This window comes from Canis lupus, chromosome 15 (genome assembly GCF_048164855.1).
Source record: "Canis lupus baileyi chromosome 15, mCanLup2.hap1, whole genome shotgun sequence".
NCBI lineage: Eukaryota > Metazoa > Chordata > Mammalia > Carnivora > Canidae > Canis > Canis lupus.
This window is the reverse complement of record NC_132852.1, coordinates 54,931,823-54,955,348: the sequence shown is the minus strand read 5'-3', so window position 1 is coordinate 54,955,348 and position 23,526 is coordinate 54,931,823. Positions and strand designations below refer to the sequence as shown.

General features: G+C 53.2%; 1 protein-coding gene, 1 long non-coding RNA gene and 1 gene segment (V, D, J or C); 1 reads left to right on the top strand and 2 right to left on the bottom strand.

The window, feature by feature from the left end:
* Positions 1-2,653: 2,653 nt before the first annotated feature.
* On the bottom strand, positions 2,654-8,928 carry LOC140604531 (T cell receptor beta constant 1-like; the record flags this gene model as incomplete). The annotated part of the segment is given in 5 exon segments: positions 2,654-2,890; positions 3,185-3,291; positions 3,449-3,466; positions 4,175-4,561; positions 8,751-8,928. Coding segments are annotated over 5 exon segments (711 nt in total), but the record flags the coding sequence as incomplete, so codon positions are not given.
* A 333-nt stretch (positions 8,929-9,261) lies between these two features.
* LOC140605267 (uncharacterized) lies at positions 9,262-10,889 on the top strand. Its single transcript, XR_012007967.1, has 2 exons — positions 9,262-9,358; positions 10,046-10,889. It is a non-coding gene; the product is annotated as an uncharacterized lncRNA (long non-coding RNA).
* A 1,004-nt stretch (positions 10,890-11,893) lies between these two features.
* The window catches only part of LOC140604530 (M1-specific T cell receptor beta chain-like), a 40,191-nt gene continuing 28,558 nt past the window's right edge, over positions 11,894-23,526 (bottom strand). Inside the window, exons 4-8 of the mRNA XM_072775758.1 lie at positions 18,304-18,390; positions 13,449-13,835; positions 12,736-12,753; positions 12,472-12,578; positions 11,894-12,148 (exon numbers count right to left, since the gene is read on the bottom strand). Of these exons, the coding sequence (XP_072631859.1) occupies positions 12,128-12,148; positions 12,472-12,578; positions 12,736-12,753; positions 13,449-13,835; positions 18,304-18,390 (620 nt within the window). The 3' untranslated portion in view covers positions 11,894-12,127. The remainder of the gene's footprint in view (positions 12,149-12,471; positions 12,579-12,735; positions 12,754-13,448; positions 13,836-18,303; positions 18,391-23,526) is intronic.

Sequence of the window (23,526 nt, the reverse complement as noted above, 5' to 3'; positions counted from 1 at the left end):
AGTGCTTCCCATTCATTCTCTGGGCTCAGAAACTCTTTGGGAGCCCTTTTAATTGGAATGGCCATGTATCCTAGTTTGCAGGGACAATCTTGATTTCCTTCTTTTTTGTTTCTTTTAAAGACTTTATTATTTTATTTGAGAGAGAGAGCACAAGTAGGGGTAAGGCAGAGGAAGAGAGAGAAGCAGACTCCTGGCTGAGCAGAGCATTAGATGTGGGGCTCTATCCCAGGACCCCAGGATCATGACCTGAGCTGAAGGCAGATGCTCAACCGATGGAGCCACCCATGTGCCCCTTGATTCACTTCTCTTGTCCCAGAATCTTACCTCTCACAGTCAGCAGGGTCCCCGTTCGTGCAATAAATAAATCACACGGTCACCTGGCATCTAACCTGTCTTTGCTCAGTTTCACCTGAGGAAGGATGGATGGGATGCCCAGAACTGGTCCAGAAGGACCTACTTGGATTCTACAGAGAGAGGCCGAGGCAGAAGAGGTTAACTCCCTAGTGCTATGAGTCGAATATTGAGGAGGTAGGGAGGGTGTTGCCTGAGGGGGCAAGGAAACAGCTGTAAGAATAGGGTCGAGCAGGGTGCGGGGTGGGTGTGGGGACTAGGTGATGTTTGTAATTCTCTCCAGCTCTATTATGTCTCCCGGAGTGGAAGGGTGGAGGGTGGTTTGTTCTCTGGAGGACATTCCTTCAGTCCTCACATTGGCAAACCCCAGGTGCCCACGGGCTCCTCTGCCCACATCCTCCCCAGCTGCTTATGCCCTGCTCAGCGAGCCCTGTTTCCCTTCTGTGTGGGGTTACCCTCTCTCCACCTGCCCCTCCGTCTCTGTCCTGCTTCTGCTCAGCATTCTCCACCCCCGCCACTGCTCTGTGCCCACAAACACCCGTCCTCCACACCCTGTCCCAGGGAAGCCCCTCTGGTCCCCACAATGCCCTCTTCTCTCTGAGAAGCTTAGTAGTCCCTTTAGCTTCTCCTTTCCCTGTCCTGTCCTGTCCCTTCCTGGCCTGTGTCAGCTGTGTCTGGGGAACCCCTCACCTCCCATTCCTGGACACACAGTGCAGTGGGGTAAATAGCATCACCTCAAACTTCATGCCCACCCTGAACCTCAGAACAAAAAGTGGCCTAATTTGTAAATAAGGTCTTTGCAGAGGTACATGTTAAGGATCTCAGGACAAAATCCTTCTGACTTCAGGGTATGTCTTAAATCCAATGACTCCGGTCTTGGTAAGAAAAAATAAGGGAGAAATTCAGGCATAGGGACACAGGGGGAAGGTGATGTGGAGACAGGCAAAAGGTCGGAGCGATGTTGCCACACGCCAAGGACCACCAAGTGTGCCAGAGGTAGGGAGAAGCGGAAAAGATTCTCCCCTAGAGATTTTCAAGGGGGTGTGACCTTGTTCGCACCTGATTTTGGACTTCTGGCCTCCAGAACTGGGAGAGAATAAACGTCTACTGCTTTAAACCATCAAGTGTGTGGTTCTTTGTTACTGCAATGCTAAGAAATGAATACACTCAGGAGGAGTCAAGGTCTGTTTATAGTCTGTGCCTGTAGGTCCTGCACCGGAAGCTGGGGGCAGCTACTCCATGTCAGCCTGTGACAGTCACACCATTCTGGCCACTATTCAGAACAGGCTTCCTGAATTTCCATCTTCATGAGAACGTGCCACGGTTTCGCAGCTTACCGGTCCATGTGACCCATGAACTGTGGCTTCCTCACCCGTGGCCGAGGGAGAGTAACACCTGCTTCCAGGGGCGCGGTGGGGATGAGCCGGGACACCTGTGCCAGCGCCCAGCCCCAAGCCTGGAACAAGCAGGCTACCAGCAAGGGACTCCACCTTCCCCATCCTTTCTTGACTTTCGGACTCCCTGCTCACCTCTGCCTAAAGGAGCTCACGTCTCCTCTCTCAGTGGTCTGGGGGTCTGTGTCCTTCTTTCCCCTGTTTGTGTCCCTTCCCTCCCCTGCTGTGTGTTCCACCGCAGCGACTGTGACTTCCTTGGAGGATTTCCCCCAGTAAGATGAGTAACTGTCTCTGCCAGAGTGGATGCGCTTGACACGCTGCGCTTGGGGTGGCCGGCTGTCTACCGCATCAAGTGAGGGGCTCCTCATGTGTAACATCTCACCACCCCCCACCCCTGGAGCATGATCCCCTCCCGCCCCGTTTCTGTGAAATCTCTGGGCTTCATTCATCAGTAGTTGCAACTCTGTGCCTCCTTTAGGATTCTAACCCAGACATGCAGAAGAGAGTTAGATCTTCTGCCGAAATCTCAAAACAAGATGAGATGGAGGCATTAAGAACAGATCCAGAGAACACCTAAATGGATAATAAATGAAACCTGAGTCTGGAATTGAGAGCTGACCAAGCATTCCAGACCATAGGCTACCCTGTCCTGGGTCCCATGTGAGGTGATCTTAGGGCTCATCTCTGCTCATCCTTATGCAGGTTTTCCCCGCTCTGTGCCCTTTGGGCCAACCCTACACCCAAGGAACCCGGAACACCTGGGTATGGACCACGGAGGCCGTCCTCCAGCAGGATGGACAGGAGAAAGCAGTCTTGCTCAGAAAGAAGGAAGAAGGGTCAGTCAGGGATGGTGCCTTCCTGAATCTTCAAAGGACAGAACTTCATAGATACTCCCGAGACACCACACAGCCTGGCAGGACACTTTTATTGTTTTAGTCTATTTCAGGATCAGGCTTGAGGAGCTCAGTCTGCAGGGAAGCAGAGAGAGGGGACAGATATCCCAGCAGGAAGGTGATAAGAGGTAGAGAGAGAATAACTCTTTTAGAAACGCAGACTGGAAGCGTGCGAAGGAGAATTGAGGGTGAGGCTCATGATCATCTCAGGATGCACTTTTGGAGCTGGTCTCAGGAACCTTTTCTCTTGACCTGAAGGAGAGAGAGTATTGTCAAGGTCCCAGGAGCCATGAACAATAGGAGGGGGCTGGGGAGCCTGACGCTGGGCCTGATTTTGGGTACGGCTGGTTGACTCTCCCCATCCTCGGATGCGACATCCTGTAACGATCCCCATACTTTCTCCCCAGTCTGACAGTCCCATTATAATTTCCTTGAGACAGAGGATATATCAGGCTGAGTCAGGCTCTGAGATCCCCTCGTGTTCCACGCCTGATGTTCTATTCTATCCTTTCCCTCCAGGCCGCCCCCCCCGTCCGCCCCCCCTACCTTGGCCATCAGCACCAGGATGCTGACCAGCACAGCATACAGCGTGGCCTTGCCCAGCAGGATCTCATAGAGGATGGTGGCAGACAGGACGCCCTGATGGTAGGACACTGCGGGTGGGAAGGGAGGGCACACGGGGACCCGTGAGCAGCAGGACCCGTGAGCTCTGGCCTCTCTACCCCCACCCCAGGGCCCATGGGTTCCCTGTGCTCTGGGTCCAGGGCAAAGCCACGGGAGGCAGAGTGAGCAGCAGACAGGGGCACTTACCCGAGGTGAAGCCACAGTCTGAAAGAGAAAAGGGGGAGGGAATGGATGAGACACCCCATCTTCTGAAGCAGGTGGGGAGCTGCCCAGGTAGGTGCACCTGAAGCTAACGCAATATGACTTGTCAGCTGGGCTTCAATCAAGAACAAAATAAACACGAACATAGGAAGTGAGCCTTCTGGGGAGCAGGGACCCCAGGCCGGACCGGCCTTCTCTCAGGCTCCTGGACTGTCTTTCTGGGCCTGTGTCGATGGAGCCACGCCACCCCGGAACCCCGTGGAGCGTGGTGGGGCTGGGGGCACCCCTCGGTGCGGAGCCCTACAGGCTAGGACAGTGAGGGCCTCCGCTGCAAGGCTCTCCTGGGCTGAGGATCTGGGGGAGGAATGAGCCCGAGGCGCCCCGTCCCCCTCATGCTGGCCTTTAGTCTCCTTGCTCTGTCCTGGGTTTTCTGCACGTGGTTTTTCTTTCTTCCTGTTTTTCATGGGGAATGTTTTATTTCTATCTCGCTGCCTTCCACAAAAGGCTTGGGGTGCCTATTCTTTTTTTGCAATTTAAGTTGGATTAATGAACGTATAAGACTGATGATGCATCTCTGAACTCTACCTCTGCATGTGGCCTGCCTGGTCTTCTGCCTGGAACCCCTCCCGCCCCCCCCCCCCCCCCCCGCCCCGCCCCGCCCCCTTGCTGGGCTCTGACTCACTCCCCGCCCATCCCCCAGGGCCCCCTCACCTGCTCTGCCCCAGGCCTCAGCACTGATGTTCTGGGTGATGGGTTTGACTCTATCGTATTTCCACTCATCGTCGTCCCCGAGCCCATAGAACTGGACTTGGCAGCGGAAGTGGTTGCGCGGGTTGTGCCAGAAGGAGGCAGAGACCCTCAGCCGGCTGCTCAGACAGTAGCTGGAGTCATTCTCGCTGGGCCTCTCCTTGTAGGGCTGCGGGTCGGTGCTGAACCCACTCGTGACCTCCTTCCCGTTCACCCACCAGCTCAGCTCCACGTGGTCGGGGTAGAAGCCCGTGGCCAGGCACACGAGCGTGGCCTTCTGGGTCCGCGAGATCTCTGCTTCTGATGGTTCAAACACTGTGACCGTGGGAGGGGTGACCTTCTGCAGATCCTCTGCAAGGGAAGAGAGGTTGGGACCAGGGCTGGGCTGACAGCTGTCTGGGTTTGCTCTGTGTGTGTGTGTGTGTGTGTGTGTGTGAGAGAGAGAGAGAGAGAGAGAGAACAGAGATAGAAACAGAGAGAAATAGGGAGACAGAGAGAGAATGAGCTGGAAATGGAGTCATCATAAAGCAAAATTATGTAGTAGTAGGTCCTGTGTGTTTGGGGTCTCCATCATGTTCCTCTGTATTTGTTCTCCTGCCCTGTGTGTCCTTTGTAGTCACCCTGTAGGCATTCTGAGTAATGTCCCCTCACCGATGTTATTTGATTTCTTCTCCAGCAGTGAAACCTTATCTGTCTACATTTCTCCATATCAGGTAGTAGTTATTTGAGGGGATCAAGCACACGATGGGAATCAGAATAATAGGATCCAAATCTTAAAGCTGACTTTGCCCACCAGTGTGACGTTGGGACAACATCTTAAATTCTATGCACCATTTCCCTGCTCGTGAAGGGAAAATCATGACACCGACTTTCCAGAGTGGCTATGGAGGCTAAGTGACGTTAGTATTCAGAAAGGCCCTGTCCTCAGCCCGTGTGTTACTTCTAAATCAAAGTGGCCAAGGAGTAAAGAGGAACTGCAGGTTAGGGGGTCATTGGGGGGCTGGGGGGTTTTCTTCAGATGATAGTCTACAGAGGGCATATTTTTGTGCACTCAGGGGAGGGTACCCTTTGGTGTTATGGTGTGCTCCTGAGAATGTGGGAGCTTTGGACTTTCTTGCGGTTCACGAGGCCACCCTAGCCATTGCTCTGCCTTCAGGTGCCCCCTGAGCTTCCTAGCTCACATAGAGAACAATCGCTCCTTATGTCAAGTTCAGGGGCTCATCGACCTTCTTCACTCCTTTCTCAGTCTTATACTTTTTTCTACCCATCAGCTTCCTAAATAAGCATCTGAGATCATCAGGGCAGCTTCTTGCTAGTTTTGATACAATTTTTGTCCAAAGTCTCTCCTTTGCAGAGTCTTGGGTGAAGGCCCGGACCACCCTCTGATTTGGCTGGCTCACTTCTTCTGGGTCTGCTCTCCATTCATTATATCCTACTCCTTTGCTTTTCACTGATTTTTTTTTTTTATTCATTTCTTAGCAATTCCATTAAAATGAAAAATCTTCTTATAAGAAGAATCCAGTTTAGCCCGGAAGATGGAGAAAATGTCCTTCTAACTGACACTTCACATTCCTACGGATGTGACCTAACCTCCAGGGCCAGCTTCAAGGGTGTATGGGACCCCACCCTTACAAAGTCCACCCCCCCCCCCCCGGCTTAATGGCTGCTGTCGCCATCTTGAAATTCTAAATTATTTTTAATGAGAACCTGGCATTTTCATTTTGAGCTGATCAGGCCTCCTTTCCTATCAGCTTCCCCTCCCTGCAACTCCTGTTTGCTAACTGCGAAACTATGTCTCTAGGTCTTTACTGGCTGACCCACCAGAAGGGGTAACAGCCTATCTCCACTGCCCGGTTCCATCAATGTCTCTGCTCAACTTGGTGTCTTCACTCTCCTCTCAAAGACCTGGCTCTGAAGTTGTACCAGCCCTCCTGGCGCACTACCGAATGTACTTCTCTGACCCTCCCTCTCCGGTAAACACTCTGTCCTTCCCGCAGAATTAATGATGTGTGATGCTCTGCACAATGTGCGATGCTCTCTGCACAATGCTTATTGATGCAATGGGCAGGACAAACAGGATGCCATGTCTACACAGCTCTGCGTGAGGGCAGGGTCAGTTTATCCTTCCGTGTTTGTGAGTCCCTGTGGGATGTGGGTGAGCGTGCCTACGTGGGTGTGTGTACTAGTTAGAGTCTGTTTGTATATGCTCTGTTTGTGGCTTGGACTGGCTTTAGGCAGAATTGTGAAGTTTATCTTTTCCTGTTCCCACACATGGCTCACGCCCACCCAGCCCTCCCCTCCATTATCCATATGCCAAATCGCATCCCTCCTCAGGTACTGGGCTCATCCTCTCCCCTCACTCCCCACTGACCACCTAGGGGAAGGGTGGAGAGGAGAAGCACTGAATTATAACAATCCACCTTCCTTGCCCACTCAACACCCTCACAGCAATGGTAAGGGGTAGGTATTGCTGATGACCCTATACCGTAGAGGGGATGGAGCTTCACATAGATTCATTTGCCCAAGACCACCCAATCCTTAGCCAGCCAGCGATTGGGACCTAGGTCCACTTGGCTCTAAAGTCTGGTCTTTCCCCACCCCGGCTGATCACAGGACTCTGGCATTTCCTCTGGACAAAGCTTAGCTGAGCCCCATTGGCTCCAGCTTAATGCCTAACTATAACTGGAGCCTGTTGTTATCAAACAATCCAGGTTAATGTACCAGTATCCCGAGTGACCCTCCTGCACCACCTGGTCTGTTGAAACTGGGATACTTAGTGTGAGGCCCAAGATTGCAGGCTGGGGGACAGAGGGAGACAACTGGAGGGGGAGGGGTGAATGCACCCCAGTGGCCAAGGTTCCAGCGCTGCCCTGGGCCGGCAATGGGTGCTGTGGACACACCTCAGGGGGCTCGGGCTTAGGAGAGAAGGGCAGGGGTTTTAACTCTAATTTTACATGCTAAAGACTAAATCAACTCACCTTGCTTGTTTTGAGTCTTTTCTCCACTGACTCAACATTGATCTGCCTTTCTCTCTGGCCTCCCTTGTCTCTCATTCCTTTTCTCCTCTGGTCAGCGGCCTCCCTTGCATCTACCTCTCCCAGGAGCCGGCAGGGCTGGGTGCCCCCCACCCATCACGAGCTCGGCGCTGCTTTTTCCTGCCCCTCAGGCTCGGTGCCCCTCTCTGTAGCAGCTACACCCCTGCTATGCTCCCCCAGCCCCGGTTTTCCCTCCTCAGCCCCGTGCCCCAATCAAGCGGCTCGGAGTCCTCATCAGCGCTCTCGTCCGTCCCCCACTCGCCCTGCCCCTAAATGCCCCAGACGCGGGAAAAGAGCCCCACAGCGCCCTGGCCCTCCGCCCCGTCCCGGCCTGCGCGGACTGGGTCCCCACCACCTGGAAGGTCTGACCCCCGCCCCTCCCCGGGACGGTTAGCGCCCCACGGGGTCCCAGGGGCTGGGCGGGGTGTGGGGGGGTGACGCCCGCATCTCACCGAGGACCGTGAGCCTGGTGCCGGCGCCGAAATACCGCTCGTAGCTCACAGAGGCCCAGCCCCGCGCGCAAACCCCAACGCGCCCCAACGCGCCCCAGCCCCCAGCGCGGGAGCCCACCAGGTCTCCCCTCTGGGGTCGCCCACCCCGCGGCGCTGCCCGCTCACCCACGACGGTCAAGCGGCTGCTGCAGAGCACGGCCCTGGGCCCCCAGCCAAGACCCCCCCACCCGGGGGCCGCGCTCACCTGGCACGGTCAGCCGGGGCCCGCCCCCCAGAAGTACTGGGTGTCCAGGCTCACAGCCCCCCCCCCCCAGGGCGCAGCACAGAAACAGGCCCGCCGTCCCCTGCCCCGCTGCGCTCCCCGGCGCTCCCGGGGCATCCCCCCTCACCTGGCACGGTCAGCCGGTGCCCGCCCCCCAGACGTACTGGGCGTCCAGGCTCACAGCCCCCACCCCCGGAGCAGCACAGAAACAGGCCCGCCGTCCCCTGCCCCCCGGGGCACCCCCGCTTACCTAGCACGGTCAGCCGGGTGCCCGCCCCGAAGTACTGGGTATTTTGGCTCACAGCCCCCAGGCGCAGCACAGAAACAGCCCCGTCCCCTGCCCCTCGCGCTCCCCGGCGCCCCCCGCACCCCCCTGCACCCCCCGATTACCGAGCACGGTCAGCCGGGTGCCCGCCCCGAAGTACTGGGTGTCCAGGCTCACAGCACCCCCCCCTCCCCGCGCAGCACAGGAACAGCCCCGTCCCCTGCCCCCCCGCGCTCCCCGGCGCCCCCCCCAGCCCTCCTCCCGCACCCCCCCTTACCGAGCACGGTCAGCCGGGTGCCCCCGCCGAAATACTGAGTTTCTGTGCTCACAGCCCGGAGCCCCAGCACAAAAAAATCCTGCGCTGTCCTCTGCGGCCAGCCGCGCTCCCTTGCGCACCCCGTCCCCAAGCCCGAGTCCCGCCGCCCAGGGAGCCCCGCCTCTGAGCGCAGCCCCAGGCCGAGCTGGGCACTTGCCCGCCGGCCTCGTGCCACCCCGCGAGCGCCCGGCACCCCGCTCCACTCCTTACCCAGCACGGCCAGCTTGGAACCGGCCCCGAAGTACAGCTGCCCCGTGTTGGCACAGCTCAGGGGGCCCAGGCGCAAACCCGCCTTCCCCGACCAGGCGCCCGCTCCCTGCGGGCCAGGGTCCTGGGATGGTGCGGGCTGGGCAACCCCTTCCGCGGTCGCACCCAGGAGCGCCTTTCTTACCTAGGACGGTGAGCCGGGTCCCTGGCCCAAAGTGCTGCTCCCCATATTAGCACAGTGGGCAGGGGCTGCCAAGAATTTCTCTCCTCCCTACTTCCCTTGGCACAAGCTGAGGGGCGCTCTCCTCCCCCCTCTTGGGCCTCTCCCTCCCCACCTCCAGAGCTAGCTGGACATAGCAATCTGGAAGCTACATGAGGTCACCTCCAATTTGCAGAGAAGAATCAACTTGGTTTGGGGACAATACAGTGGAGGTGGAAAGTGAACGAGGACTGGTGACGGTGCTTTGGGCTGGAGTTGGGAAGTGTTCCGGGGACACTGTCTCTTACTCCCTATAGGACCTGCAACCTCTCTGGCCTCTCAGCTCTTTCATCCGAAGAATGGGGTGGTATCTTTCACACAGTGTCATGAGTTCTCAAGAAATAGCTCCTGTGTAAGTACTTTTGTCAAGGGCAAGTGTTCTGAAAAGTGCTGGATGACAATCCCACTTCGATGCATTGCCTTTTGTGTTCCTGGGAGGCCGGGAACTGTTCTCCTCTGCCGGAGACGCAGAGGTATTCCCTGAGTCCAGCACTTTAGGGACCAGCTAGAGAGACACCTCCCAGCCACTCCCCATCCAGGAGCTGTGTTCCCCCTAGGCTGGCTGGAGAGATTTCCTGAGGCAGAGCTTTTTGTAAAAGGACCCCCTCCACCTGAATCATGGTGAGTCCCCCAGTTCCCACAATGTTACAGCAGGATACAAAAATGTTTCTTTCCCTCTGGTCTCCTCCCCCAACCCTTGGGCAGAGACAGGAAGTGCAGGTGACAGAGGTTGTATTGACTTGGGGCTAGGAGCAAACTCCCAGTACATTGGAAGTGGGGAGGGGTTGAGGAAGGTCTTAGAGCTCGTGGGGGCGGGCAGAGAGGCCCCTTTGTGGAACACACACCATTCTGAGGGGACCTTCTATGTCACCAGGTCTCCCCTCTGGGACTCACTGTGCCCCCCTGAACAGACTGGCATTTATAGTGAGGCGGGGTGGGAGGAGCGAGGGGTGCAACCCACAGAGCAGGTGATGGCAGTTTGTGGCATGGGGACAAGTGGGTGGGAAACCCCTCTAATTCCCCATTGCTCCCTAAACAGAGTCCAAGCTCCTTCCCTTCGTGTATTCCACAAGCTCCATGAACATCTGCTGTGCGCCAGGCCTCCTGCCGGGGAGTCCACCTTCAGAGGAGCATGTACCAGCTCTGCCCAATGCCTCAAGCCTCCTACCTCTGAGCCGTGGCCCCGGCTAAGCACCCAGGAGTACCCGACCCTGTTGTTCGGCTCTGGCTCACGCCTCTGACTGTCACCACCACCCTCTCCCATGGATAATTGCACCAACTCTTGCTTTGAAGAGTTTGCCAACTTCTCAGACTCTTCCTGGAGGATCCCAGTTGGAAATCGGGTGCTAGCCTCTGACTGCATTGGAGTTGACAGCTGGCAGTGCTATGTGAAAGGGCCACTTTGCATTTCAACTTTCTATTGAATTTCTATTTGTGTTTCAAAATTTCTATTCATGAATGACCCCCTCGTGAACGGGCAGGCTCCTTGGGGACTGTGACTTGGATGTCTTTATTTTCTTGAAGGTTAATGGCAGAGCACTGCAATGATGTGTGCTTGATGAGTGTGGTAGCGCCCATGTGCATGTATGTAAATACGTATATACACACACGTGTGTGTGTGTTATAGAAGTGAGCACACACATCTGAATGCCTCGTGTGTGGTGATGGAGAGAGAAGGCCACATGCTACAGTCCCGTGAGTGAGAGAGTAGATGGCTGGTTCAGGCAGGCCTGGTGGCAATATCTGCTCTTGCACTGGGTCACACTGGATTCACTCATTTCTCCATTCACTTATTCAAAGATAATTGATTATGCACGTCCACGGAACCAAGGTCCTCTGCTGTATCCCAGGGAGACTATAATAAAACATATCCCTGTCATCAAGGACTGCCTGCCAAATGGGGATGTCAGACAAGTGAAGAGATTGTTCCCATCAAGTGTGGCATGGGTTCTGACGGAGGTGTGCACAGGGCACTGTGATAGCAAAGTATAGGGTGCATCTAAGCCAACTGCAGGGGAGTAGGGGGCAAAGAAATGCCTGAGAAGGTTTCTTGGGAGGGGGCGGGAGGATGTTGGAGCTGAAATTCAAGCATAAGTAGGGGTTGGAGTACGATGTCCCTCCAGGTAAAGGAGTGCAAAACAGTCTGAGAGCAGGTGGCTCGAAGACACAGGGTGAGAGGAGCGGGGTATGTGCGGAGCAAGGGAGCAGAGGACCACTGCCATGTCCTAGATGCCATCCTCAGGACTGTGCACTGCATCCCCTCCGTGGCAACGGGACATTGAAGAGCCCTCAGAGGATTTCTAGAAATAGCACTACGGCTGATTCTGGATTTGGGGGACCCTTATTTCCTATCCCTCCAGCAGTGGTCAGGGCACATTTTCACACCCATTTAATTCACTAGAGACTTGTGACTTAAACTGGAAGACACGCGTGCTACTTGAGAAGTCAGCACCTTGTCTTCTTGGCCGGGAAGCCCACTTGGTGAAAAATGGAGCACAGTGGCCTCAGGGACACAGCTGAAGGGAATGTGGGTGAGGGGTATGAAAGCAAGCTTTGTTAGCCAAGCATGTATGACCTGTGAGAGACACACCTGTGTAGGCAGACTCTTCCTCAGAGCACCTTCGTTCAGGTAGGACGCAAAGTTCTTATAGGAAATGGCACCATTTTTCTGGGCTGTTCCTAAGTAAGTCTCTTCAATCCCATCATCTCCCATTCACAGTTATTCAGGTTCCCCTGACGGGAGGGGCAGTGCCAGCCACAGGCGGGGTCCCTCAGCCCTGGTACCGGAAGGGCCTGCCCTTTCCTTGAATCCCTCCTGTTTCTGTCCTGTCTGGAGTCACACAGGAGGTCTGAGAAGATGTACTCAGATACTCACAAGGCAGTCAAACCAGGTCAGGCCATTTTTATTGATTCGGTCAATGTGGTCACACTAGGGACCCCCGGGGTTAGGGAGATTTGGGTCATGAGCATTCAGGTGTGTACAAACATAGGGGATAGGTGTTGGGGGTGAGCAGAGAGATGAAGACAGCTCTTGAGAAGCACTGGCTAGAAGTGGAAAAAGGAGAATCCGTCCTGGGGCAACAGCAGGCTGGAAGCTGCTGGCTCTGCCTCTGAACTAGTTTCAGGAACCCTTTCTCTTGACCTGAAGAAGAGAAGGTTTCAGGGAGTTACTGGGAGTCAGGAGTGGTAGAAATTGAGAGGAAGTAGGAGGGTCCACTGACAAGATGAACGGTAGGGCTCTTTACAATGTCTGTTGGGTTTTCAGGTGACCCCAGCTTCTCCTTCCTTGCATGGCTCTCCCCACTGTGATCCCAGAGGCACAATGTGTCTTCTGAGGCACACGGGTCTACCTCCGTGTTCCTCTACTGCCACCGTTGGCTCTGGCAGGGTCCCTTGCTACTCACTGCTCTGAGTTGTTTTGTTTCAAGTGTGACCCCCCCCCAGTGCCCCATGGGCCCCCCCTACCTTGGCCATCAGCACCAGGACGCTGACCAGCACAGCATACAGCGTGGCCTTGCCCAGCAGGATCTCATAGAGGATGGTGGCAGACAGGACGCCCTGATGGTAGGACACTGCGGGTGGGAAGAGAGGGCACACGGGGACCCGTGAGCAGCAGGACCCGTGAGCTCTGGCCTCTCCACCCCCACCCCAGGGCCCATGGGTTCCCCGTGCTCTGGGTCCAGGGCAAAGCCACGGGAGGCAGAGTGAGCAGCAGACAGGGGCACTTACCCGAGGTGAAGCCACAGTCTGAAAGAGAAAAGGGGGAGGGAACGGATGAGACACCCCATCTTCTAAAGCAGGTGGGGAGCTGCCCAGGTAGGTGCACCTGAAGCTAACGCAATATGACTTGTCAGCTGGGCTTCAATCAAGAACAAAATAAACACGAACACAGGAAGTGAGCCTTCTGGGGAGCAGGGACCCCAGGCCGGGCAGGCCTTCTCGCAGGCTCCTGGACTGTCTTTCTGGGCCTGTGTCGATGGAGCCACGCCACCCCGGAACCCCGTGGAGCGTGGTGGGGCTGGGGGCACCCCTCGGTGCGGAGCCCTACAGGCTAGGACAGTGAGGGCCCCCGCTGCAAGGCTCTCCTGGGCTGAGGATCTGGGGGAGGAATGAGCCCGAGGCGCCCCGTCCCCCTCATGCTGGCCTTTAGTCTCCTTGCTCTGTCCTGGGTTTTCTGCACGTGGTTTTTCTTTCTTCCTGTTTTTCATGGGGAATGTTTTATTTCTATCTCGCTGCCTTCCACAAAAGGCTTGGGGTGCCTATTCTTTTTTTGCAATTTAAGTTGGATTAATGAACGTATAAGACTGATGATGCATCTCTGAACTCTACCTCTGCATGTGGCCTGCCTGGTCTTCTGCCTGGAACCCCTCCCCCCCCCCCCCCGCCCCGCCCCCTTGCTGGGCTCTGACTCACTCCCCGCCCATCCCCCAGGGCCCCCTCACCTGCTCTGCCCCAGGCCTCAGCACTGATGTTCTGGGTGATGGGTTTGACTCTATCGTATTTCCACTCATCGTCGTCCCCGAGCCCATAGAACTGGACTTGGCAGCGGAAGTGGTTGCGCGGGTTGTGCCAGAAGGAGGCAGAGACCCTCAGCCGGCTGCTCAGACAGTAGCTGGAGTCATTCTCGCTGGGCCTCTCCTTGTAGGGCTGCGGGTCGGTGCTGAACCCACTCGTGACCTCCTTCCCGTTCACCCACCAGCTCAGCTCCACGTGGTCGGGGTAGAAGCCCGTGGCCAGGCACACGAGTGTGGCCTTCTGGGTCCGCGAGATCTCTGCTTCTGATGGTTCAAACACTGTGACCGTGGGAGGGGTGACCTTCTGCAGATCCTCTGCAAGGGAAGAGAGGTTGGGACCAGGGCTGGGCTGACAGCTGTCTGGGTTTGCTCTGTGTGTGTGTGTGTGTGTGTGTGTGAGAGAGAGAGAGAGAGAGAGAGAGAGAGAGAGAGAGAACAGAGATAGAAACAGAGAGAAATAGGGAGACAGAGAGAGAATGAGCTGGAAATGGAGTCATCATAAAGCAAAATTATGTAGTAGTAGGTCCTGTGTGTTTGGGGTCTCCGTCGTGTTCTAGTCTCCCTCAGCTTTGCCACTTTTCTCGCTTACCCCATGGGCGCATACTGCCAACTATCTCTTCCATCTCCCTAAGGCAGCAGGGTGTCCTGATTTCCTTGGCTTGCTTGACAGTCTCTTTCTCAAGGCCTTGGCCCATATCTATCAAGAGTCTATCTGTTTTTTTCTTCCTCATTCAAAGCCCTCTTCGGTGCATGACTATCTATTCCCTCAAACTTAGAAGCAGCTATGACAGAATTGAGTGGGCCCAGGATTTGAGGCTGAGCGTTCTCACATGATCCTGGGAACCAAGTCAACTCCTTCTAATGATCATTCTCATGTGGCGGTCTGTTTGGGTGATAGCACATATGAGAGTTCGCCTTTGTTGCCTGGAGGAGACCCTGTCCCCTTGCATCTGACTCTACTTTTTTCTAAATGTTTTTCCCAAGTCACTTTTCCCCCCTTTTCTTGTGTGTGTGTGTGTGTGTGTGTGTGTGTGTGTTAAATGTGTAATCTACTTTGAGGAGCCAAGAAGCCTCTGGCTGTTATGTTATCAGACATTCCACATTTACTTCATTTGCACTGGGGCTCACGGGGTATGTGGTAGCTTGCCCGGGATGGCTGTAATCCTATGAAAGATACTAGGGTTGAATCTGTTTTCTTTCCAGCACCCAGCAAGTCTCCCTGCCAGCTTTGGAAATACTAGTTCACGGCCAATCTTGATGGGTATGAGCAAATTCCAAAGTCCAAGGGCCATGTCATCAGAATGTTCATGTTGCAAAGTCCTGGGCCCTTTTTTTTGTGCCTGACGCATAAAGAATTTCTGGAGTTGTTGGAAGGCAGGGCCTCATGTGCAGACACAAACGGATGAGAGAAGGCACTTCCATGCCCCCACATTCCCATCTTTTTGCTGGAATGGGCCGTGACCTCTGCTTGGCTCTATACTGACTAGAGGAGTGGTTTGGGGGAGCAGAAATGTGGGCAACCCAAATGTCTCCACTTTATCCACATTTGAGATGCAGTTTGGGAAAAAGGCCAAAGTCTGTGACACAGTGATGATGCACAACAGGAATGGAAAGGATGGCCACAGTAAGGAGAGCCTTTTACAAGGATTTCAATATAAGTTAGTCCCTAATAATTTAACACCCCAAGAGGCTGGCGCTATCATCCCCATTTTATACATCTCAGAGATTCTGAGATTTCCACTTTTCAGTTGTTCTAGCAACCCCATCCTCTCCCATGAGCCCAAGTATTTGGAACCCAGTAATTGTACTTTCTAATTCTTAATCCACTTGCTGGCATAGGCACCCATCTGTCGGACAAAGTCTGCTCCAGCCAACCAGTCTGGTAGGACCAAGTGTCACATTCCTCGGGCCTTGTCTCTATGGCCCAGCACAGACCCATCCCTCCACGGCCTGTCCTCCACCTGCCCCTTCCTCCCAAGCATGTTAATGGTGTTTGTGTTTCTTGATGGGCTCCTTACCCTATCAGCCCAGCAGAGATCCCGAGGTTTGGGAAAGTGGGGCCTCCTGTCTATTTTCTCTACAACCTATGTCTTACTAAGATGGCACAATTTTCCTTGTTGTATCTCCTCTGATTCTGCCAAGCAGGGTGTCCCTCAGACACCCATACTGTGACATGTACTTCTGCCCTTGGGGCTCAGAAACACCCCTCAAAACAGCCCAGTCTCATCAGTCTGCCCCCCCCCGCCCCCACAACTACCTTCTGAGCCCTAGATCACTTCAGGAAGGCATGCAGGGATCTTTGGAAGTTAGTTGAGACAGAGAAGGAGGACAATGAAAGCAAGCACAGAGTTCTGAGTGCGGGGTAGATTCTAGAAGGTCTTCAACATAGAAGCCAGACCCATTCACCAAAATGGAGTCAACGGTGAATGATTGGAGGTGGAATAGGAGGCAAAGTGGAGAAGATCCGAATCAGGAAAGAAGAAAAGGGAAAGTAAAACAACACACCCCTAAAAAAGAAGAAATGAGAGGAGTCCCAGAGAACAATGAGAAGCAGAGCAAGGAAATACCAAGTCTGAAGACTAAACCGGAGCCCCCTACCCAAGGATCCACGACAAGCACTGCAGAGCAACCCCAGAAGCCCCAGGAGGGAGAGGACAGCTCTGACCCCCATCCTTACACCCCTGACCCCACCCCGGGCTGATCGGTCATGCACAGGCACCCCAGCCAGGAGGGCAGCCCCATACCTGTCACGGTGAGCCTGGTGCCTGTTCCAAAGTAGAGGGGCGAGTTATAGAAACACAGCTGCAGGCAGCTGTGGTAAAACCCGTGGAGGTCTCCTGCCAGAGGGCGAGTCCTCACTCCCAGGGACAGGGCTCAGCCACCCTCCCTGCCTGGATGCCTGGCTCTGGACCAGGGGGGTCCCATTAGGAGCAAGGTCCCCATAATATGCTGGCTTAAGCGGGGGAACACAGGAGAAGGATGAACCAAGGAAAGAGTAAGGAGGAAATATGAAGGGCTGAAGACTCAGGGAAGAGAAACAGAGGACCCACCAAGCCACACCACGAGGAACGGCAGCCCCAGCTCCTTGGAAGCTCCCCAGGGATGAGAGAGCTTACTTGACGCCCGACAGCCAGGGCTGGGAGGACAGACGGGGACCCTCTGAGTCCAAGCGACCATGGCCCTGTACCACCCCGGTCCTGCTCCTTACCCAGGACAGAGAGTCGAGTCCCGTCTCCAAAGTGCTGTGCCTGGTTGTTCCACAGCACAGCAAGAGTGTGACAAACCCCAGAGGTGCTCTCTGGGGCCTTTGTTTCCAGAAGCTTCCTTCCACCCAATGTCCAGGGACTCGGGCCCCTCCTCTGCTTACCAGCACTCTCTGAGCCTTTCCCCTGCTGTGTCCAAGGAGTCATCCTGGGACCGCACTCTCCCAACACACTACCCCCAGGGAAGCCCCTTACTTACCCAAGACAGAAAGCTTGGTTCCACTTGCAAAATACAATTTTTCATTGTTACACAACCCTGCAGGCTGGTAGGAAAACTGTCCTGACTGCATCCTATTCCTGTCCTCCCAAGTGTTCCTGCCCTCTCTCCCTTTCCTTAGCAGAATTTTGTCACCAGAACGTGGGAGTGGGGGGACAAGTGTACCGTGTGAAGTGCCGTGGTCAGAGGACCGATTTGGCCATGTGGCCTCCACTCCTTTCTCCCGTGTCCCTCTCCTTTCTGAGCAGGGGTTAAGGCAGCTCTGAGGCCGGAGGCTTCTCATCTATGTGACCATGATGGGGTGCCCTCCAAGGAGACAGGAGATGGACAAGGTGACCCCAAGAGGAGACTACCTGCCTCCCAATAGAGGAACCCAGACTTAGCATCGCCCGTCCATGAAATAATGGAGATGGAAGGCCGTCCCCGCCTGTCCTCATCAAGACAAGAATCCAGATCTTTTTATAAAAATGTGCTTTAACCCAAGCCCTCAAGACAGAGGTTCCACCTGGACCCCTGCCCCAACCTGGGTGGGAGTTCCCAGCCCTCCATCCCTGATGTACTTACCTACAACAGTGAGCCGGCTCCCGTCCCCAAAGTGCAAGGTGTTTCAAAAGCACAGCCTCCCAGATCCACTTCAGAACCTCCCCCTGTCTGCTGAGCTCAGCTGGGATTCAGGGACAGATCTCTCCCCTCACAGAGCTCCCAGCCCTGCTTCACATATTCCCCACTCCCTTCCAGAGCTCACCCAGGCCCCTGGACAGTCATAAAAAAGGAGCCGCAGTGTGGCCTCCTGTGAAATCCAGGGCAAGGAAAGATATGAAGCCCCTGCCCAGAGCCCAAGTCAGTGAGGAAGATGGACCAGCGTAGGGGCTCATGAGTTGCCTTCTAGGCTTTCTCGAGGCTTCCCTCTGTCAGATAACTACTCAGAGGGGCAGCACCATCTCCTTTCCCTCCTCTGCCTTACACACCGAGGTTCAGCTCTGAGTTTACAGAGGACCCTCCCCCCTCATAGCTGAACGGATTTGCCCTGACCCGGACCTTCCTACAGTTCCCAGAATTAGGGACGACCTCTCCTTAACCAGGACCCAAGACTGGGTGATCCCCTCCCTCCCGCATTTCCCAGGTTAGAATCCTCCCCTTAGGACCCTGCCGGAGACCCCCCTCCACCTTACCTACAACTGTCAGCTTGGTCCCTGGGCCAAAGTTAAAATCATAACACATCAGAATATGGCCACTCTAAAATGGACACTTGGGATCTGCTTTCACCTACAAGGGCTCTGGGAAGACCCAGAGTACGTCTTACCTATAACTGTGAGCCTGGTGCCTTTTCCGAAGAACACTTCAGTGTTCACACAGTGACATGGGGCAAGGAGGCAAACAAATTTGAGGCCTGGGAAGAAGAGGGGTCCCTGGTTGGTGTCTGGAGGACTCTGTGGATCCCCTTCTGTGGATTAGAGATACTGCATGGAACAACGTTTTCAACTTTTAACTCTTGGGACCACAGAGCACGGCCAGAGTCTATCCAGAGGGCCCTACACTACTTTCTTGATTCTTTCTGAGGGTCCATCAAAAAAAAAAAAAAAATGTGGGTCTGGAGAGGAGGGCAGGGCCCTGGAGCTACTGACCATGTCCATGGAGAGTGGGGCTATTACTGGCTCCTTCCTCTACAGAATGGGTCCCCTCCCATTCACCTTTACACTGACCTTGCCCTGGGTTCTGCGGGGCTTAGGATGAAGGAGTCTCCCTGAGTCCTTCACCTGAGGGGCCACTGAGGCATTCTTCTTACATCTGGACTCTCTGCAAGCTTCCGTCCCGATCTAAGCCCGTTCTTATCCATGGTCTTGGCTTGACAGGTGAACAGGGGTGAGGTGAAGGCATCCTGACTCACACTGCCCTCGGGTCCATGACCCAGGACAAAAGTGAAGAAACTGTGGTTTGGGACAGGCAGAAAGGTTTTTGTAAAGCTTTCCCATAGAGTTGAATCACCGTGGCCCCCTGTACCCACAATGTTACAGCTTTGTACAAAAAACGACCCCTCCCATGGTTCTGCCCATCAGAGCCTGGAAGAAACCACCAGAGCAGCTGCTTCTTCCAGGGCATTGGAGGGCAGGCCGGTGACATCACTCCCCATGTTACGAGGTTGTGGCCGGGAACAGACGAAGCCAGGCAGGGGGGCCCTCCTCACCCCCATGCCCATTCTTCAGGACACTCTTGGCTCCCCAGAGCTGGGTGTCTTTGCAGGCCATCTGTCCCAGGGGCTGCTTTTCACTGGTATCCGCCCCTCTGCAAACTGTCGTCATTCATCGTCATTCATCGTGGGAAGCTATCCCCCAAGAAGCAGCACCACCCCCCTCTCTACCCAGGGCCTGCCCCTGGGACTGTGTCACTCAGAAGCCACACCTTTCATCTGGGAATAGGATCCTTCAATGCTCAGACCATCCATTCGACCATCTCTAGGGTGATCTGGAAGGGAACTGACCTGAGCTGCTCAGCGGTAGGGCTCCCTATGTAGAGACAAAACAACAGCCGAGAGCTCGAGTATTTCCAAAAGGGTGCTGGTGTGGGAGGACTGCGTGTGTCGTTAGCCCGCCTCCCTTCTCCGTGGATTTCAGACTTCAGGGTTAGGAAAAGGGAGTTGGGGAAGTGGATATGGAGAGCTGCATCCATAAAGTCATAGGAACACTCAAATGTAATCAATGTCACTTTTCCCCTGTGGGACAGACCCATTTAAGTTGCTGGTAGGTGTTTTATTTTCCTGCGTCAGATGACCGTGAAATGTAACCTCCAGTTGAGTGGCCTAGGTCTCATTTCACTCGACGGTACGTCCTTTTATTGCCTTTCAAACTATTACTTAAAATCTAGAAGAAAGAAAGAAAGAAAGAAGAAGAAGAAGAAGAAGAAGAAGAAGAAGAAGAAGAAGAAGAAGGAGGAGGAGGAGGAGGAGGAGGAGGAGGAGGAGGAGGAGGAGGAGGAGGAGGAGGAGAAGGAGGAGGAGGAGAAGAAGAAGAAGAAGAAGAAGAAGAAGAAGAAGAAGAAGAAGAAGAAGAAAGACAGACTTCACTACATAATGATGACACACTTTCACAGAAAAATATACACAGAATCAAAAGTGAAATGACAATATGGAAAGAACATCTGCAATCCTCATCGCAAGGGCCGATCTCCCCAGTATATGATGAACTCCTAGAAATCAGTAAGGAAATAATCCAGCAGCACAAGGAAAGTGGCAAAGAACAGATGGTTCAGAGAAAAAGAAATGCAAATAATGCTTCGCCAAGGGGGGGGGGAATCTTGCAAAAAAAAAATTGCATCAAAATATCTCTGTTCACCAATGTGATTGACATTGAACTAGGGAAGACCGTTCTGTTAGCTGGTGTGTCATGGAACATACACTTCACATAAAATGATACCACCTAAGTGGATCCTTGGTCCGATTTGGAAATATCTATGAAAATTACAAATGTGTTTACCTTTTTACCTGGAACTCCCTCATCTGGGTGTTTATCCTATAATTATTCTTGCATACAAATAAAAATGTGTGTAAAATATTTGCATTATCTGGGGTAGCAAAAAGATCAGGAAAGCTCAAGTGCCCATCAGGAAGGGACTGGAGAAATAACCTGGGATACATCCACAAAACAGAATACTATTCAATGTTAAAAGAGAATACAAATGTTTCACTGCTGTGGAAAGCTCAGATAAACTGTTAACTGGGGGAAAAAAGGAAGAAAGCTGCAGATCAGCATTTCTGTACACCACTTTTTGTCCAGCAAATATACGAATTATACATTTATTAGCCGGGGTCCTGCACAGAGGCACACTGGAAAGTCACAAAAGATACTCATCAAAAGCATTGCTTACTAAGAATGAGTAGAGGAGGGGGTGTCTGGGTGGCTCAGTGGTTGAGCATCTGTCTTTGGCTCAGGTCATGATCCTGGGGTCCTGGGATCAAGTCCTGCATCAGACTCCCAGCAGGGATCCTGCTTATGTTTCTGCCTCTCTTTCTGTGTCTCTCGTGAATAAATAAATAAAATCTTTAAAAAAAAATGAGTGGAGGAGACAGAAACAAGGTGGAAGTAAATGCAAAGTTTACTTGCGTTTTACTTGAGATTACTCGAGATTTTTAAATCTCAACTTTATTGTTTCAGTTTTTGAGCCATATGGCTATATTATCTATTTAAAATCAAACTTAATAAAAATTTTCAAGAAAATACCAGCAAATTATTGCTTTAAGTAACATTTTGAAATGTGCCACTTAAAAAAAAAAAACCCTACTTGTTTAATTTACAAAGTCATTATTTTTCCAAAGATCAATTTATGTAAGAAGATGTGTTATGGTCCTGACTTTGCTTATGGGGTCTCTAATCACTCAGGAAGCTTGTGAAAAATGCGTATTTCTGAGGAGTCCTCAGGATCTTTAGTGTTAAAGATCTCCGGGAGTGGGTTTATCGATATATTTAAATAAACAATCAGGCACAAAATTATCCTAGATATTTCCATTTCAGCATGGGGCTTGGGACTCAGCTCCTGCCCCCTGAGCAGGTGTCAGCTGTGGTGAATGCCAGAGTGCTATCTGGTGGTGCCTCTTAGAATTTAGGGAAAAGAGAAAAAGAGACAATCTGTGCCTTTTATTCAGGAATAGTGATGGATCTCACAGCACTTTGCCTTTGCCTGGATAAAAGGTCGTCGACTGCTTTCACCAAGTGGAACTTCCTGTCCTATTTACCCCTTTTGCTTATCAGTAATTTACTCTCTAAGTACGTTTCTTTTTGACCATCTGGCTGGGGACCCTCAACCCAACTGGCCTTACAAAGACTACCACTCTGTCTTGGTGTCACAGCTGCTTTCAGTCCCGATGGAGTTTGTCCTATTTTGCTACTCAGTCACACTGGTGCTATGCCCAAGCAGAGCATGCAGTTTTTCTTTTTTACCCCCTGTGACCCAAGTTTAGAAGTTTAGGCGAGTCCAGGGAGCTCATTCAACATCTTGGGCAGAAGGGGGCAGCCTTTCCTTATTTATTTTAGACCTAAATCCTTGCCCGCTCAGGGTGACCACTTGAGGGCGTGAAAAGAATGTGTTTGGTGCTGGAGGGGACCCCCTCCACCACCACTATCACCCCACACCCCGCAGGGGGAAACTGGGTTACCTGCCTGCCTTTCCCAAGGCTGAGATGTGGGAAGGAGAAACACAAATTGCATCTCTCACATGTGTAATTCTGGAAACTTTTTTTTTTTTTTGAAGGTTTATTTATTTTAGAATGAGAGTGAAAATATGCATGGGGGTGGAGGGTCAGAGGGGAAGCAGACTCTCCTCTGAGCGTGCCACCCCCCCCAACCTGCGCTGTGGGGCTCCAGCTCTGGACCCTGAGATCATGCATGACCTGAGCTGAAGAAATCGAGAATCAGAGGCTTAACCAACTGAGTCACTCAGGTGCCCCTTCTTGAAACTTTTGGAGCATGTTCATAGATTCATTTAAATCCCAAATTTGGGATGCCTGGGTGGCTGAGCCATTGAGCTTCTGCCTTTGGCTCAGGGTGTGATCCCGGTCTGGGGATCTAGTCCTGCATTGGGCTCCCCTCAGTGAGCCTATTTCTGTCTCTGCCTCTCTCTGTGTTTCTCATGAATAAATGAATAAAATCCTAAAAAAAACCAAAAAAAACAAATTTGTCTCCGAATTTCCTCAGATGACACTGAATCCCAAAGAGGCTAAGTGAGTTGCTGCAGTCATGCCTGATGATGTCATGCATTGGCTGGAACCAATGCTCAGGATTCATATTTAAGTTCTGAGGCCCCAGTGGGGCCACTGAGGAAGGAGGAAGGGCCACTGCGCTTCCCTCAGCCAGACTGCCTGGCCCTCCTGGCCGGTGGGTGAGGCCTGGGGGGGTGCTGCTAAGCCCCTTTAACAATAAAGCCACCTACCTTATGGAGTTACTGAGAGATCTAAGTCAGATAGTGCACACCAAGCTTCACTGTGGTGCCTGAAAATAGTGAAAATGTGAGTGGCTGCTGCTTTCGCACGGACCACTGGCCTAGGAACACCTCGACCACATTGGCTTTCAAGCTTCAGCGTGCATCAGAATGAAGTAGAAGTCTTGTAAAATGCAAGTGGCTGGGCTCCACCTCGAATTTCTGAATCAGTAGGTCTGGGAGGGGCCCTGGAACTGGCACTTCTCCTAAATTCCCAGGTGATTCTGGTGCCACCGGGCCAGAGTCCGCATTGGAGAACCAGTGTTCTGGAAGGCAATTTTTTCCTTCCATATATTTCCCTCTGGTCCCAGCTCATACTTTAGTCATTCAATTATTCAACCTATTATATTGTAGGCGTAGTTTATTTTTTATTTTTAGTTAATAAGGGTTTTATTTATTTGAGAGAGGGAGAGAGAGAGAGAGAGAGAGCAAAGTGAGGGGCAGGGAGCGGCAGAGGGAGAGGGAGAAGCAGGCTCCCCGCTGAGCAGGAAGCCCAACTTGAGGCTGGATCCCAGGACCCTGAGATCATGACCTGAGCCAAAGGCAGACGCTTAACCAA